Genomic DNA, 19,015 nt, shown 5'->3' on the forward strand with positions numbered 1-19,015 from the left:
GGAGAGAAAATTAATACTCTATAAGTGCATTGTTACATTAATAGCAGCATAGTTTTAGTTATAACTAAACCACAAGCAATCATAATGCTTATAGTACTTTAATAATGAGAAAAAAGTTTAGAAAGCCACTAAGACATGGCACAATATTCAACATCAATATAACTTACTATAAACTTCCACATTTTTCTTTCTTTTGATAGAAGAAGTTAGTTCATCTATTTAAATCTCGCATATAGGTGACAACGTTACCCTGTAGCTCCAGGATATAAATAGTAAGGTTAGATAAAAATACGAATTGTTACGTTTCCGGATCTACATATACAAATTAGAACGGAACCATTTTTTTTTATTGCAAAAACATCTTCCTAATCAAAATTGAATTTTCTAACAATTTTTTGTAAAGTCACACTCTAGGTTGAAAGTCTCAATTGTGACATCCATCACCAACTACAATCCTTATATGCCAACCCAATTGATACTACAACACTTGAGTAATTAAAAAACAAACAAAAATTAACATTAATTTAAATATATACAAAATCTTATTGGATCCTCCAATTAAATTGAATAGACCATAAAGTAATTGCCGCGGGGGGGGGGGGAACATAAAAAAACAGAGTTAGAAGAATGCCTAACTAGATTTATCTTGGTGAAACCATCACATGATATATCTTTTCTCCTAAAAATATACACAAAATTGTAAATAATTACAAAATGTAACCAAAAAACAAAGAAGGAAAAAAATGTGAAGCAAGAAATCAAATCTTAGGAGGAGAAAAGAAAAGAATGAGTTTTTGTTTTATTTTTCATAGAAGGTGATCACTAGTATAAAAGAATTCTAAAATCTTTTATATATTTTAATATTTCACCTTTTATCCAAGAAGAAATACTAAATAACAATGTTATCCTATAAATTTAACAAACAAATACCAGTTGGTTATAACATTATAATTGAAAAATACAGCAAACATGAGAGATTAGAGATGAAGAAAAAAAGGAAGAAAAGAAAATGTAAAATGGGATAAAAAAATTCATAAAGATTTCTCTTTGCTAAGTAGCTAATCATCTCGAAGAAAAAAAATAACATGGCAACAATCTTAATTAGATTAGTTTTAAAAAATAAAAAAGGTGAGGGATGACAGAAGTTGCCGCAAGAAAAAGAAGAAGAGATGGAGTTGATATTCTGGAGGAGAAAAAATATTTTAATCCTTTCGGCCCAATTGAATCAAAAAAGGGAACGAAAAATTTTGCTAAAATGACCAAGATTCCACTTGTCAAAAATATGTGCAATACATGTGTCCAAAAGGTGAACTGCTACAGTAACTTGCTTTCTTCTTATATACAAGGTAGATATATATATGAACGAAATTAAGACAAATAGCGTAACTATCAGACTATGAGTCTATAAAGAGAAACAAAAAAAAAAAAATCAGAAAATTAGAAATTGCTCTCCAATAGTCGGATAAATTCCATCCCTCTAACTTCTATATTTTAAAAATAATCATTTATGTATTTCTAGATTGTAAAAAGTGTAGAGCGTTTTCTACTAACTCTACAAGTATCCTATCCAGCCACAATCTTGTGATGCAAATTAATTACTACAATTCCTTTGATTTGGCAAGAAAAGTATAAGAAAGTGAGAAAAAACTTTTTGTGCACGTCAAAATTTGCAAGAAGTGAAGTTGATTACAGCACAGGGGACAACATCCTAGCGGTCAACAGGGGTATCGTTTTGGCTATAATTTTCTAGTCAAATGAAGAACAACGTAAGGTAATCGGTCTCACGGACTTTTTTGACTTCCTTGAAAACTCTACTGACCGGAATTGGGAAAAACTTCGACCATTAATTTGATCACTAAATTAAAAATCACAACAGTAAAATGTAGCGCACAATTAAATAAAGCAAAAAAGATATTATTATTATGTTTCCTTTTGGTCTTGGAGATGGTACCAAGCAAGCTATCTGAAAGTCAAGTGCGCTGGTCGCTAGGTAAGACGGCATGCAGCCCAACCGGTGGCGGTGGGTGACTGATAACACATCTTTTGGGTTGTACAAATAGTCTCCCCAGACGAAATGCGATCTTTAAGGAAAAACAATGCCTGGACAAGTGTACTCTCCAATATCATCGACTTCGTTGGATACACAATCAGCCCATTCAGATAAACCACAGGATTTGAGGAAAGGGTTGTCAAAGACCTCCGTAGCCAATCTTTCTAGCTCTGCTCTTTTTGGCAGTTCTGAAACAATTGCTTTGATCCCAACCCCAATAAATAAAAACAAAAAAAAAAGAAAAAGAAAAAGAGTGATTTGGGCATGTAAAGCCGTGCAGAAGATTGCAAGTTTACAAAGTGACAATAATCACTCTCAGTCCCGCAGGTGACTGGAGTCCACTCAGCGTCCAAGCCTACAACATTATTATTATGTTCGGTGTGACTGACTCCGTTGTTTAATTTTCCCCATAACTCGGGCAATTCTTGCATGCAAAACGTTAAAACCTCGCTGGAGAATTAATTGCCAGATCAGTGGGTTGCTTGCTCAACTGAACCCAACATAATTAGCACAGACGTTTTCAACATAACATTACATCCAGAGAAGTCTTTATTGGCCATTGTTGATGATGTACAACGACCTTCCTTTGGGACAGCAGAAACATATGAACTAAGATAATTCTGTACCAGGAAAAGGAATGTCCTTCCATCGATCCCATAAACACTACTGTCGATGTGGAAAAGGAATGTAGTCGGCGAAGCCAATCACTACTCTGCCGCCTAGTTACATAGACGTTTTCAGGAGTAGGACTAAATGTTCAGTCGCTTTAATGCACGCTGGATTTAAAAACACTTGTAGTTTCTACTGTTGTACTTTTAACATGTTGCAAAATGTTGCAAATGAAATAGAGACCTTTAAACTTTAAAGTAACTGGATCAATACATATTTTGGAAGAAAGCGGAGTCAAGCATCACCCGCCCTCCCCTAAATTGACTACCAGCATACTTTAGATTTTAATAGAAAAGCGAGATGGAAGATGTTTTATTTAATTTGTTTTGCGTCTGGAAATATACCATCAAATCCCTATCCAAAATTATGCAGGCTGTTCTAGATGCAAGTCCTCGAGGGCAAATGCAACCATTTAATTTAGATGCGAGATCCTCAACCTCTCCTAATTCTCTTCATAGATTCTCATTATTACTACCCACAGATCAAAAATGATAAACGAAAATTTGGCCAAAATAAACTTCCACCAAACCCCCACCCCCCCGCCTCCCAAAAAAAAAAAAAAAAAAAACCAAGATGCTAGCTACAGAAGCCATTAATAGGGAATGAAAGTTAGTCAGCACAAGTGTTCTACTACATCCAAGGACGCGCTAGCAGTTAGAGAACAAATCAATTCATTGATTTATCTAAACCAATTCTCAATGGTAGAATAATAAAATCTAGAGCACAACAAAAAAAATACTTGATTTAATGACGGTAAAAAATAGGAACACAACAGAAGCAACAAAACAAACAGCTTTGCGCAGTCAATTCAAGAGTCATGTAATTGAGACACCCATATACAGAACCACCAAACCATGCTCTGCTCCCCGTTTTTCATTACAACAGTATTCCGCCAATAATAGCAAAAACAAACGGGTTTCTCTACCAGGGAAACAAATGTCATTTACTCATGTCCAGAAACACAACCAATGCACTTACCTAAATTGAGTGCTCCTTTTCCATAGTAGTACCCAAGCAACTGCATCCTGAAAATTTTGAAGTGGTAATTTAGGTTGAAGTAGTTTAAGCAAGAGATTCCATATAGCCACATGTACAAATCCTGCATCTCCCATCCTACTCATCTAAGGCTACAAGCTCAAAAACCTATACCAATACCTAACGGACAAATTACACAAACGTAAGTACTAAGATTCCCAAGTGCCTGGCCTATCACGATCTAAAAGACCTCACTCAATGAAGTATACACATCTCCTGCCTAAACCTGGCTGAAGTGAAAACGAGCATAAGAAGCCACGTTGCTTAGATTTTTCAAGGGTAAGAGCTACTCACCTAAGATAACTCCAATATACCAATCAATATCGATTATAGGCTTTCCCATAGTCATCACGCCTCTGACGCTGGAAGTCACCATAAGTGTTGTGAGACCGCAAGGAAGGATAATCTTCCACAGGCTTTGGGTACCTGCCTCTAGATTCCATGGGCATATTAGATCCAGAATAGTGAGAATTGCCCACAGAATTTTCATAGTCAGAATAACTGGATTGTTTACGTCCACCAAACCCAGAAGCTGACATGTGCTGTTGCACCTGTTGTTGCCTCTTTTGGGCATCATGCTGAAGAAACTCTTCCCACTGTTTTGCATGAGTCTCCCTCAAAAGAGCCAGTTTCTTCATGTAATTCTCCCTTATTTCTCTAATAGTCTTCGAGTCCAAGAACACAAAAATTTCAGAGTTAATCTCCACCAGGTAAATTAGAGCAACAGGGAACACAAACACCAATCATATCTTGATATGATTGAAAAAGAATGCACCTATCCGGTAATGCACCCAGACAATCACCAGGACAATCTAGATACTAAAAGGATATTCCAGAATTAAAACAAATTGATCACAAACTACTTTGATGATTTCAGCCCCTTCAAATGGACATCAAAATCAGAAGATAATTATGATAATACGTTTAACCAACATTCTCACCTCATGATGCCTGTAATTTTCTTCAGCTTCTTCCTTGTCCCGCATTCTTTCAAGATCCATTGCCTCTTTCTTATATTCCAACTCGAATTCCTCTAATGTCTGTGGAAATGCAGGATACTCAACCTTACGTGCCAACTGAATGTCAGATGAACGTCTCTCAGCATCCCACCCATCTGTCCTATATCCCACCCTGCCTTGACTATGACCATCATATGAACTATATGCATTGCTTTGATAAGGGTGACGTGCTGGAGACCGCGAATGGCTTGACCGACCTCTAACTCCATCATTACCATAAGCTTCACCAAAGGAAGAGTGTGTTAAGCACGTCCATTCAAGATCTCTAAGAACGAGGCCAGCTTAAACATGACATACTATCTCAAATCTCATTGTGAAGCCGTTTGAAGCAAGACAAGTCTGAATAGTCTTTTCAGTAAAAATTTTCAATTGGCAGACAACCCTTTTCAATTCAGACCCCCCAGGAAACTTACATCAGAACCAACAGAATTCTTGAACAGAACAACTTACCTCTTGCTGCAAACAACATAGTTGGGCAAGAAGCATTATTAACAATGAATAAGCATCAAAAAACAATAAGTACAATAGATATCATTGTAGATGAAAGGTTTTACCATCTCTACATGACAGCAAAAATTATCTATTGAACTCCTACCTTGTGGAGAACCTCTAGATAGCTTTTGCAAATCCTGGCGAACAATGTCTTCCACAGCCTTATCCTGTCTACCAAACCTATTCTGAAAATGAGAGGCACCCTGTGGACTAGGATTAGATCTCTGAGAATCAGAGCGTGCAAATCGAGAGCCAATGGGACTTCTCCTTTCAGGTGACCTTGATCTTGATAGCTGAGAACTCGAAGAACCCTTTTTCTCACCCTCTTCTTTAATTTTATGAACAGCATCAACACCTTTTTTCAGTATCAACCTATCCTTGCCGCTGACAATAATAAATTTTTCCTCAATTTTGATTCTGCACCCAATGTCGTTTTCAAGTTGACTTACCACCTTCTCAGTAAATAATGCTTTTACATGAGGTTCTCTTGCAGGCACTCGTTCAAAGAAATCCTGGGACTTCCGATTTGCTCCCAGCGTAGATGGACAACCCTACAGTCATTTTCTGTTAGCATAATAGCAGACACAAACCTAGAATTCTATGATCATATAAATGTGTAATTGTTCATTGATGTGCTTGTGGTAAAATACAATGAAGGGTGTGAGAGACACGGGGATGATAGAGATAACGTCTAGCAAAGTCCCTTCCATCAAAAAGCATGGTCATATTCACTTGACAAGAAAGCAAACCTTCTCCCCTCACCATTTACAGGGTACAAATTCAGTTACCAAAAACCCAAAATATATCACATATATGAATGATATAAATTCCAAGAGGAGAAGGGAATTACCTGGGTAAAATGTCCTGATTCTCCACAGATTTTACAAATCATTTCTTCCTCTTTCCTTTTCTTCCAATTCCTCTCGGTGGCTTTTGACTTAGCTTCCCAAACCTTAGCTTCTCGACTAGTAAAATCAGTTGGAACAGCATTAGGGTCCCGAGCGTCGTCTTCCTCATCAGACCCATGATGTGACCTTTTATTTGTTGTAGTTCTTTCTTGTGCAGAAGTGTTGGATTTCAAAACCCCAGGGCCCGTGTATTCCTTGTAAAGGTCACTAAAATCATCATCTATATCTGAATCCTCCCTACTTCCCATTTCGTCAAACAAACTCAAGTCCACTCCTACATCAACCATCATCCAAAAAATTCAGTTCTGGTCGTTATACAAGTTTACTCTTTTGTCTTTTTACCCAAGATTCCCAGTCCTCACAATAATAGTCGGTGCTAGAATTTTCACCGAAAAAAAAAAAAGAAACATTTGTTAAGGCTACCATCAGCAGGTACCTCTTTTTGTCAAGCAGAAACAACATTTCCTCAAAAACCTTGGTAAATTCTTCAGAATATTCTTCAACAAATCAAGTAAACATTACAACTTCTCAATAAAAATTAAAAAAAAAGGTGGTCCAACCGAGAAGCCAATAGTAAGGTTATTTATGTACGAGCTAAGTACCACAGAGATTATAAACTATAATCCAATTTTGTTTTCTTTTTCATTCGTTGGTGCGGATAAATCAGAAAAGCTTGCTCCGGTAATCAAGATACCCAGCCAAGCAACCCTTTTTTTTCTTTTCGTCGGTGAATTTCTAGGGGTTTTTCTATTTTAATTTGGCTAATGTAACGTGACTACAAAATGAAAAAGTTAAAGAAGTAAGAATCCTATTAGCAAAACAAAAATGAATTACGGTAAAATTGAGAAATAATAGGGGTAATAATCGGAGAGGGAGAAGAAAAATCATTACCTAAATGCAGAGAAATCTGATGAACGCTAATAAACAGACATTCGCTTAGAGCCTCGGAGCGGCGAGGAGAGTGTAGGTAGGGGGAGTGACGGGGAAGGTAAACAAGAAGTGGCTAGGGCTCGTTTGGTATTTGTAATTTTATGGCTTCGTTTACGTTACCTTAAATATTTATGTATATCTCTTTCTACTCCGAGACGACAAGAAGTTAGGGCAGCCTTTGATAATTTATTAATTTATTAATTTATTAATTTATTAAATATTAAATTAAATACATTTGAATTATTAAATATTAAAACAAATATATTTAAGTATATATCACAATCAGTAATGAGTGAATAGTTTATCACTCATTTTTAAAAAATCTGAATTAATTAATTTATTAAATATTAAATGAAATACATTTTAGTGTATATTACATTCAGTGATAAGTGAATAATTTATCACTTATTTTTATGAGCAAGTTTTGCTTAGCAAATTCAGTGCTATTTAATTAATTTATATGTTCCATTTTTTATTATCAAAAGAATTTAAATATATTAAAATTTGAATTTATTAATTTTAAATTCTAAATTATGCTATCAAATAGGGTCTTAATACTTTTTGTGCCGTTGTGCAGTTCGTTCAATTATTGCACATGTTCAGTGATAAGTGAATAATTTATCACTTATTTTTATGAGCAAGTTTTGCTTAGCAAATTCAGTGCTATTTAATTAATTTATATGTTCAATTTTTTATTATCAAAAGGATTTAAATATATTAAAATCTGAATTTATTAATTTTAAATTCTAAATTATGCTATCAAATAGGGTCTTAATACTTTTTGTGCAGTTCGTTCAATTATTGCACATGTTTAAGTTTAAATTTTTAATGTACAAATAAAACATAATGTTATGTGTAATGTATATCAAGTATTTTATTTATATACTCACTTTTACCTCGTATACAATAAAAAAGTAGAATAATGTAAAAAGATATAATAATCAGACTGAATCGTACCAAACCCTAATCGCACTGGCCCTCTCCCATTGAGAGATAGAACAAAATACTCTAGTCTCAGGTGATTTTTTTTTTTCTTTTTATTTGAAAAAAGTTCTAAAAATTTAGAGTGGGATACATTTTTTTTAAATATAATTTTACTTGTATCATAAATATATTTTTTAATTACTTTTTTATGTTGCATATATTACACCACAAAAAAATTACTGCTACACTATAATTTGTTTTTTCAAATAATGTCCTATCGAAACACAGTGGAATTTCTTGGATCTTGGTGCGTTCTTTGCGTAATATTCTAGCACAAAATAGTTGGTTTATTTGCACATAATTGTCTATTACCAAAGCAAGTGATCTCTTTAGACTAGTATTTTAACTTATAATAAATCTAAAATGTGGAATTGTCTATTACAAAATATTTGGTTTATTTGCACATTTTAAACTATACTTTTCTTTATTTACGAATTTACGTAGCAAACAAAAATTTAGTGCTATAATTATAGCATTAATCTTAACCATAAGCTTGGGACAAGCAAAAGATTTTACTAGTTGCAGGTCATTTGCAACATTTGAAAAGATTATAGGAAGTTTGTAATACTATAGTCAAATCTAAACACCAAATTCCATCATCTGTTAAGGGCCAAATGCCCTACGCATATTACATACTTGCATCTGTTCTGTAGTCTATGTTTCGCAATTCTATAATCCAAGGGAGAATTTGTGACCAATATTTTCAGAACTTCATGAAGAAAAAGAGAAGTTACCATTACATTCCCCTAGCAAGCTACACTAGGGCTGCCGGTTGCCAAGTATGAAAAGAACATTTGCTTAACCGAATTGAGGAGTCCCATTTGATATCTGCTGATTGGGATTTGGAACTATCGGGGAAACCATACCGGTTGCTGCAGGATTTGCATTTTGACTGGGTGGAGATATATCAGCTCCTAAAGGAGGACATGAAGGTTGTTGATGGACAAGGTTTTGTGCAGCAGAACTTGGAGGGTATAAAGCTTGAAGTCTCAGTGCTCCATACATAGCCTGGTAAGCTTCAAAGCGCTTAAACTTGGAGACGTGTTTCTTACCAGAAAGGTGACGATTGAACACCTCTGTTGTGTCACATGTAACATTGCACAAGTTGCATATGAAGGGAATCACAATCTTGGGTTTTTGAGGTTTCAGCGACCCGCTTGGTGTATCCACAGTTTTTACTTGCTTCCTGCCATGACAACTTTTTCTCTTACGCTTCAAGCTGCATATTTGATGGCCAGGCTGGCTCACAAGGCAATCAGATAGTGAATGGCCAGAAGTACGAGGTAAATCTGCATTATCATTTGACCGTTGTATCTCCATCTTATCAAGTACAGTTGTTAGCAGATGTTCTTGCAGGCTTTTCCTGTTCTCATCACCCTTTGTAGTGACTTCAGGCTGCGGAGCTACCCCAGGATTTGAATCACCAAGTGGTACACTTTCCTTGCCTCTTTCAGCACCAGGTTGGTTGGCATTATTCAATAGCTGCAGTCTTTGCAACAACTTCTTGTGTCGCTTTCCATTCATGTGCTGCTTAAGTATTTCCAAACTATTACAATCAACGTTACACAGCTCACACAATGCACCTCGAGTTGGTTGCTGATTTTTAGCTGCACTCCCACTCGGTACTATAGGCGTTTGTCGTTGAATATCACCCTCTTTAACAGTACTAGCTAAAGGCTCTACACATTTTTCTTTTGATTTGACCTTCTCAGCAGCAGTAGATGGTTCTGACTGAGAGGGAGATGCACCATGTTGTTGGAGATCGGCTGATCCTCCTGTTTCCTGAGCACATCCTATCTCATGAACCAAGTCGCCTGTCCTCGACTGGTGATTACCAGTGTGACCCTGACCACAGCCATCCCTTCTACCACCACATCTATATGGAGACGAATCTCCCTGCAAGTCAATACTCAAAATAGGACACAGATATTATATGCTTATCATGCAAATAGACATGTCTCCAAACTTGAGAGAAAATGATGATTATAAAGATTCACATGAATACCAAAAAAATGAGAAAACAAAACCTTGGATACCAAAAAAAAAAGAAACTTTATGAAGAAAAACATCTGATTTATTTTTTTCCTGCATTCTGAATCCAAGAATTACTGAGTGTTAGAGACTGAGGTGTTGAAACAACTATAACCAGAGCTTTGGCCGAAGGGGTCTTTAGCTGATTCAACCTTTTGGCAGAAAGGCTTGAGTACAAGGAGTGTAGATTACTGTGGCAGGGAACTTCGTAAAGTTTATAAAGAAAAATCAAAAGCACCATATTCCAAGGATACTCTAACCATACCGAGATTACTTTATTTTTCATAAACCTCCCCACCAGACAATTAAACTTGGAAATAAATTAATTCATACATCCATTTGTACAACTAATTATCATGCTTCAGCCATCAGACCTTGATGTTCCTTCTTTACTGAAAAGAAAGTTGATGTACAGTCAGAAAAGAGAGAAAAAAATTGGAGTATCCCTGTATGCAGGTCTATCTTATATAAACTTCCTCTGAAGCTAGCATCAAGAAGGTTCTTGGGATCAACAGGTCTTGTGTTTTCTACAAGAAAAGTTAATGGCTTGGACAAGTAGATCTATCATCAGACACAAGGCTAAAGAAAATGTATTACCATCTTAATTTACTAATTTCCATCTCAAGAATAATAAATGAGTGGAACAACCTTAACTACTTCAGTTTCTCAAAGTTTTTGTGCCCCCAAGTTCTATAAACAATAGGAAACCATTCAACTCGGTTTCAATTGACTGATAAAACTATCAAGGAGCTCTTGTGCCTCACAGACTGCATCTAGATTGCTCAAATATGAAACAAGCATGGCTAAAGAAAAGATGGGAGATAAAGCAAGCCAACAAAAAATCAGTACAACAAATGTTTTCCGTAATTGTCGATAGGTCTAATGTGCATACAGTTTTTATACAATTATAGCAGCAAGTGTCCGGGTCAAAATTTATTGGAAGTTTCATTTTCTTATTACATTTTAACATTCAGTTTAGATACAGGCCAACATTTTCTTCCAGCGTCTTTTAGTAAGAGAATAGGATCATCTTTGAAAGGAAACGACGGTCACAGACACTCATAGGCATATATACATATATATATCAAATGTGATCTGAAACTACAGAAAAGAGCCTTGGTAGTTAACCTTAAGGTGTTGCATTGAAGAAAGAACACCATAAAACTAACATCTACCATTGCTTCATGAAAATAAGCACTTGATCTCAGAGGGTGGATGGCATTCAATAACACTATTACAGCTCTCCAAATGCTCTGAGATCCTTTTTTTAAAAAAAATTTTTAACCATCCACCCTCTCCCTTCTCCTAGTCCCTCCCTACCCCAAACATGGCAGTTCAACTTCATGGCTGGCTAGTGGTTAATGTTGCGAGATCTTGCACCCAACAGTCGTCATACTACCCAAGCAACTAACCCATCTTAATTGCAATGCATGTAGTCTAAAGCTCCGCACTTTGCTGAAGGTATCAGTTCTATGCAATCCCTTTAGAAACTATTACTAAACATAAACTTTTTTTTGGGTGGCAAGTAAACCGCCAATGCTTACTCATAAACAACTGAAAATTAATTAAATATTAAAAGCTCTTAAAGAAACCACCAGTGCTTACTCAAACAACTAAAAATTAACCAAATATTGCAAGCTCTTCAAGAAACACATTATAGCGCATTGGACAACGAAATCGTATCTAAAAACATGAAAGTTGAAAGCAAAAATTTCACACTCAGAGATCTAAAGTAGCAGCGCCAAACTAGAATATCACTTCAACCACTTAAACACAACCATGAAAACAATGAATTAGATTGAATTCGTGTTACTAAAAACAGCAAAAACAGACATTTCACCGCTTAAACATAAGCAACATACCGCTGCATGCATTGGTCTTGTACCGAGGCCTGGGCCCGAAACTAACCCAGGGCCTCCCATCACGGGGAACTGGGTCCCCAAAAATGCTCCTAAAGCTCCGACAATCTGTGTAATCTGCGCCAACACCACTGCTGCTGCTGCCAGATTGACACCCTGTACAGGATAATACACATTCTGCTGGTCCGGCACCTGCCTTGATTCCAATATCCCTGGCGCCACCCTAGGCGCAGCCCCATTACCACCCTGAGCCGGCTGTGATGGCGCGTCTGGCTGGGCTGATGCCCCAGGAGGGTGAATTACTGGACTCTCTGATTCCGGCTGGGAGAATTGCTGTCGCTGTAGCTGCGGAATTTGATCATATCCATTAACGATTTGGGTATTAAAAAATGATGAAGAATCTTGCATTTGCTGTGGATTTTGGTAGTGTGGATAACACGCTGGGTGATAATAGGACTGATTAATCTGACACGGGTCATGTGCTTGTTGTGTTGATGCACATTCTGGTTGAAACTGATGCTGCATTTGCTGAGAATTAGATGAAAAACTCATTGGGTTTGATTCATAGTTCATTGTTCATGGGTCTTTTGTGTTCATTTTTGTTTGGGATTTCATTAGGAGTGGGAAGTTGTTTGGACAGAACCGATAATGACTGGGGAATATCTGAGCTTTAAACCTTTAATTACATGCAATGGTCTGGAAAGTATCTGAGCTTTGAGTACTGTTGCAGGCCGTGGCTGCAGGTTGGCGCCAATGTCGTGGGAGTTTTATTGCACAAATTGCACTTAACCCCGTCAAGGAAACAATAATATTTTTCTTAACAGCCCCTCCAATTAAGCTTCACTAAGGACTAGAATTTCTGCAACTAGTGGATTTGAGACACAGATAAACCTCTTAAAAACATCCAAAATATCTCTAATATGGAGTCAAGTGGAGAAGAATCCAAGAATGATTTCATTTGGAATTGGAATATCTTATATTTAACCTCAGCTGATTTTGTATTTCTAATCTCTTACAACATTGTAATCACTCTATTTTTTTTTTTTTTGACAAACTAAAAAATCAATAAAGCCTCAATTTTCATCCTTAGAGTACAAAAAGTAAAATTTAGGTTTTACAATTGGAGTCTTTACATTTTATCAAAGGTCACCTAGGTCAAAGCGTTATTCAAAATTTATGTGATCCAATTTATAAAGACTCATACAAGTTTTAAGTTATCAATTAATCGAATCAATTTAAACATTATTTTTTGATAAATTACATATAAAAATTGATATAATCAAATTCGACTCCACTGAGTTGGCGAAGCCTCTTCAAAATGGTACAGTGGTTTGTACCACTCAATTGGTATTAGACCGACACAAGTATTGAGTTGAAGTTATACCAGCTGACAAGTCTGAATTGTGGGGACAAGTAAACATAAAATAATAATAAAACCGGTAAAAGGAAATTGAAGGAAAAGTTGAACCTGATAACTTTTCACCTTTTACTTCAGTAAAGTTGAACCTTATTTTCACTTCAGTAAAGTTGAGGAGCTTCCTACGAATGCTTCGGAATAGGCAAGTCCTCTGGAGAAATTACACTTCGCACTCCCTCCTCACTAAGAGACCCAAGGCCGAACAAAACCCCACCGTAGTAAGAGACCGAAGGGGCAGTTTTCAGTTTTCACTTAAGTAAAGTTGAAAACCTTATTTTCACTTCAGTAAAGTTGAGGAGGCTTCCTACGCGAATAGGCAAGTCCTCTGGAGAAATTACGCTTCGCACTCCCTCCTCACTAAGAGACCCAAGGCCGAAGAAAACCCCCACCGTAGTAAGAGACGAAGGTGAGATGGGCTGGCTGCAAATTTTAATTACCAGATTGACATCCAAAATGGTGTAATGAATCATCCTCCACAAGAGGTAAACCTGACAGAAGATTAGGCGAGAGAGCAATGGCAGTAGATGGGTAGGAACAATTGATAGATGGATTGAATGGAAGAATGAGTGGATTAAGTACGAGAACGAGTGGATCAACAACGGCATTTTCCAAAAGAGAAGCAGATTGGCCAGGTGAAGGATCTATTTGGCCAACGTACAGGTATGTGTGAAAAAATTTGAAGGCAGAAACCATAGAAAATCCATGAAACCTGATTATGTTCGCATAGGCTAAGAAAAGGGGAAGAAATCATAGAAAATCCATGAAACTTATTTATGTTCACATAGGCTAAAAAAAAGGGAAAAATGGAAAATTTCAATGTGATTGTGTTATGGTAAATGCATGAAACAACATTCTATGTTATATTGGGTGCATTTTTTGGTTAAGAACCGAGACTTGTTAGTATGGAAATTGAGCCCATTTGATTTTGGACTTGGAAATGGACATGGACCTGGGATAAAAATTTTTTTTTTTTTGGCTTGTCTATGGCTAGCAGGGAGGTGCGAGGAGGTCCCGATGGAATGGGAAGTGGAGGCAAAGGGGTGAGACAATAGTGCAAATTTACAAGTATTACGATAATATGCTTATAGTATCGAAAAAAAGACATAGTGATGAGATTACGTATATATCTAAACAGGTAATATACAGCACCAGTTCTTCGATGTATATGGTGAGGGAGATAGTGAAGGGACTAAATGATGACCAGGTCAAGGCAGTGGAAAGCATAGGATTCGGATCTATCTTGCATTTTAATCAATTTGACATAAATATGGAGCTCTTGTCATGGCTCATTGAGAGGTTTGATGCAAGCAAAAAAACACTGAATGTGCATGGATATAACCTCCAGATTACTCCACAGGATGTGGAGTACATTCTAGGACTTAAAAGTCATGGAATGCAACTGATGGTAAGTACACATGGCGTTGACCAGAAAATTGAGAGGGAGCTGAATATAAATGTTATTGGAAACCAGGTCGGTTTGGTAAATTTGGGGAGGAACATACAACAATTGGATAGCAGTGGGACAGAGTTTAAAGTGAAATTTGTTCTATATTTGATAGGTAGATTACTGGCACCACCCATAGGCTATGGCATCAGTAGAACTCTAATTCCTGCGGTGGCAAAGGTGGACCTACTGGAAATGATAAACTGGTCAAAGTACGTTTTAGATGAATTGGCCAACGGCATAGCGAACAGAGTAGAGAAACCATTTCCAGAAGTGGGGGGCTGCATGGTTTTCTTGATGGTGAGCTCAATTTGCTGTTTAAAAGTTGGAGTTGCATTTACATTTTAGCAACTAACTTGGTATTGATTTGTGATGCTAGATATTCTACTTAGAGCATGTGAATTTGAGGAGATGTAAGCCTATTCTAATGAGCATGAGGCCAACGCCACGAATCTGGTATTGGGCTGAAACTGATTTGAAATTCAAAATAATAGAACTCCAAGGTGCTGGATTATTTGATGGCAATGAGGTAGGATTTCGTAAAAAATAAATGCAATGATCATATGCTTATGTCGATTAAGTTTCCTAAAATTGGCTTGTTATTGTAGGTTGATGTTATAGTGGCTGAGAGAGTAGTTGACCGAAAGTTATATGATGAAGAAAAAGCTGAAAAGGGTTGTGCAGACCAATTAACAGCTGACGCATTGCGAGGTGTACAGATGGCTATGATGAAATTAGGAGGCCAGCAAGAGGAATTGGAAGCAAGGATGTTTAGGCTAGAGACGAAGATAAACACGAATCACAGGATCCTATTGACTATTGTTGCTGCAATAAATGAAGGTAAAGGGTGTTCGATTGATAGAGATGTAGTAGATGAAATGGAAAGTGGGATTGGCAAGAAGATGGCCTCAAAAAGGACTTGTATAAGAAATCCAGTAACGCCACAAAAAGTTGGGGAATCCAATGACCGAAGGCAGGAAGGAAAGATGGCAGCCAAGGAGATTGAGAATAAGAGTGGATACCTAGAAACTAATTATCATAACCCAATAACACCACCAAAGTTAGGGAAAGGTTGTGATACAGTATGTGAGAAAATTTATGATGTAGATGATATGTTATCACTACCTCGGAGGATCCCGGAGGTGAAGCCAGCAAAATGGGAACCAAAGTCTACTAAAAGGAGGGATGACATTCGCGCCAACACAGCAGTTGCAATAGCTGCATCTATGTCAAGCTGTAATAATATAGTCATGACAGAAAAATGTAAAGGAAAGAGAGATAGGAATGAACTAAAGGAGCAAAGACTAAGTCCCTTTGAAATCGGGACCATGGTTGGGAAGAGGAGGAAGCATGGGAAGAAAGCACATAACCAGGTAAATGTGATAATACATATTCCATTCATGGTTTTTGCACTTTTTATTTTTTTACCTTTGATTCCAATGATGTGACCTTAGATATAAAACATACTGGTGATTGGTAGATAAAACAGACGTCGGAGTCGTCACAGGAAAATTCTGAAAGAATAAATAGGATATTTGATCACATTGTTGACGACTCGATGCCCCGTAGGTGAGAAACTCTCGCTATTGCTATACAAATTATCATGTATACATATTTGAAGATTTTTGGTCAAATAATGGATGGTAAGAATGCTATTCCCTTTGAATTGCAGCTCCATAATCGTTCATATTTTGTCTCACACGGCATCTAGAGAGGCCATGCAAACATTGCTTCCTGAAGGATGGTTAAGTTCCGAGGTGAAGTCAACCAATTATGAACTTAATATGCTGATTTTTTAAATTTATGTAATTTCAAATCCACATTTATGTGAATGGAAATGGTTGGCCTAAGTCGAAGTTGATTCATGTCAGGTGATTTCTTGTTACGTGTCAATGCTAACACGAAGAGCAAGAAATGATATAGTCGAGACACACTATCCTGTGTGGTATCTGCCAGTTGATTTTGCGGTTAGTCTCTGAATGTACTTTGAAATGGGAAATGAAATGATAAGCTAAACTCGTACTTATGAATTGGAACATCCTCTTCTGCCAGGTTATAGCTCTGGATTTCAACAAGTGTGATGATGTGCTGTATAGAGCTTTTTTGGTGGGAGATCGATTTGGGGGGCCTATTGACGAGTGTGAGAGGATATGCATCCCCTTCAATTGGGAAAGGGTCCATTGGCTATTAATCGTAGCTGATGTGACGTCTGGAACTATGCTTCTTCTCGACTCATTGCCAGCTAAAAATGAATTGGAGAACAACCTACGGTTGGCAATGGCGAAAAAACTAGTAAGTATTTTGAGTATGATCAATAGACCGTTTGTTGTCAAAATTTCAATTCTATGTACTATCATTTGATAAATCGATAATTGGCCACAGTGGGGTAGACTTCAAATGGCTTTGTTTGTTGGAATGGACGGGAGGAAAACTCATAGAATTTTCACAGATTTCATTATTGATGCACCCGATTGGTGCCCGCGTCAGCTCAACTTGTGAGTAATATCCCTTGGGAGCCCATGATAATATTATTGCAATTTGTAAAAAAAATTAATGCAATTCAATGATTGATTGTACAAAAAAATTTCATGCTTAATTCATTTATAGATGTGATTGTGGGATATACGTACTCAAGTTCATGGAAAAGTGTCAATTCTTAGGTCCGAATTTGCAATTACAGGTATTAAAATCTCGCTTTAATAGCAAATTATGCACTAACATTCTTAGACCAAAGAATGCATTCATACTCACCAGTTTCATTATTTGCTATTGCTGTTGCAGTTTGATTCTGTTGTAGAGCGTAAGAAGGTAGCTGTTAGATTGTTCTTGGATGATGGAAACCAGTTTAAAGGACGTGGCCTAAGAGTACTGGGCATGTTGGGAATTGAAACATGTGACATAAACCTATGAACAATGAACAAGTGTGCTTGAACAAGGAGCTGAAGGTCTTCCCATTCTTTTGTAGGTTTTTTGTTGAAAATATTTTTTTGGTATCTTAGCTTGGCAGAAGTAGCTGAAGACCTTCCCATTGTTTTGTGACAGTTAGACAAAGCCGAAGGTCTCGACATTCCTTTGTAGCTTATAGTAGCTGAAGACCTTCCCATTCCTTTGAAGCTTTTTTGTATAGAGCTTTTTTGTTAGACAAAGCCGAAGGTCTCGACATTCCATTTTTGTTGGCAGAAATAGCCTTTAGACTGTCCCAAATGTTTATATATCCAAGGCCTTATTGCCATGAATTGGTTCATTGTTTCTCACCGGTCAATACTAGTAATTATAAATTCTTCCATGACAGCGATATATTCTTGTTTAGGAACTGCTTTGACAAGTCAAAATTGGACTTTTTAATTTTTTTACAGGAGATTGGTTAATTGGAGTTAACCACTCCAGGCTTTTTCTATTGAAAATTTGCACAGACTTGAAAATTTGCACAGGCCTCTCAAGCATCCGTCAACTTTGAACAACTCATGGGATCTGTTCATTAGAAAAAATTTGATTAAAGAGCATTGAAACCCAACAGTCGTACTAATTTGATTAAAGAGCAAGCAGAGATCGGGCCTTGTTGAAGAGATTTCGTCATTTCGACCTCCATTAGTAGAGATCCGTGTGTTATCCATACAAATCATAGAGGATCTATAGTACAGTAATATTGAATAATGCGGGCAAATAGTCAATCTATGAATCGTTTTCAAAGGTAGGAAAACTTACAGCACTAAGCTAAAGCCGAAAAAAAACAAACATCAGGCGTAAGTGGCAAAACAACCAAATTGCAAAACAGAGCCAGTAGCATATATCATATTCATTCATCAAGAGTTGAAGACTAGACTATCCGGAGCCGTTGTTATTTATAATAAACGAGTAGTTAGTTTATCGGAATCAAAGGAAATAAGAATGGAATTTTCTTTGGTGGCATAAGTTCAAATTGTAGAACGAATCAAAAGTTGTGAATAATTCTTTTTTACTTATATTTCTTATATCTGATTCTTAATTCAATTTTTTATTAAGAAGTCTATATTAAAAAAAAGATTGAATTCTTCAAATTAGGCAAACAAAACGAATTTCTTATTTTTATCTTACGTATCAAATAAAATATTAAAAAGGCAGAGTTTTTTTTTTTATTTTTCTCTATTTCCATTTCCCCAAAATCCCTTATTTAGCTAAAGCCGAAAAAAAACAAAAA

The 19,015-nt window shown here is 36.6% G+C and overlaps 1 protein-coding gene across 1 annotated transcript; it reads right to left on the reverse strand.

Annotated features, from left to right (window-relative positions):
- Positions 1-3,495: 3,495 nt before the first annotated feature.
- Positions 3,496-7,242, reverse strand: LOC113704073 (uncharacterized). Its single transcript, XM_027225713.2, has 6 exons — positions 7,065-7,242; positions 6,116-6,447; positions 5,369-5,816; positions 4,696-4,994; positions 4,049-4,419; positions 3,496-3,744 (listed from the first exon to the last, which is right to left on the reverse strand). Exons 2-5 carry the CDS (start codon positions 6,419-6,421, stop codon positions 4,072-4,074), a joined length of 1,401 nt encoding a protein of 466 aa, XP_027081514.1. The 5' UTR covers positions 6,422-6,447; positions 7,065-7,242; the 3' UTR covers positions 3,496-3,744; positions 4,049-4,071.
- Between the last annotated feature and the right edge of the window lie 11,773 nt (positions 7,243-19,015).

The sequence above is a fragment of the Coffea arabica genome, chromosome 8e (assembly GCF_036785885.1).
Source record: "Coffea arabica cultivar ET-39 chromosome 8e, Coffea Arabica ET-39 HiFi, whole genome shotgun sequence".
Taxonomy (NCBI): Eukaryota; Viridiplantae; Streptophyta; class Magnoliopsida; order Gentianales; family Rubiaceae; genus Coffea; species Coffea arabica.

Excerpts from the sequence above, each read along its gene's own strand:
- LOC113704073 (XM_027225713.2), bottom strand. The coding sequence starts at position 6,421 with ATGGGAAGTAGGGAGGATTCAGATATAGATGATGATTTTAGTGACCTT. Across the intron at positions 4,995-5,368 it reads ATCTAGAGGTTCTCCACAAG|CTTATGGTAATGATGGAGTT; the intron begins GTAGGAGTTCAA and ends CCTTTGGTGAAG. Across the intron at positions 4,420-4,695 it reads AAAATTACAGGCATCATGAG|ACTATTAGAGAAATAAGGGA; the intron begins GTGAGAATGTTG and ends TTGGACTCGAAG.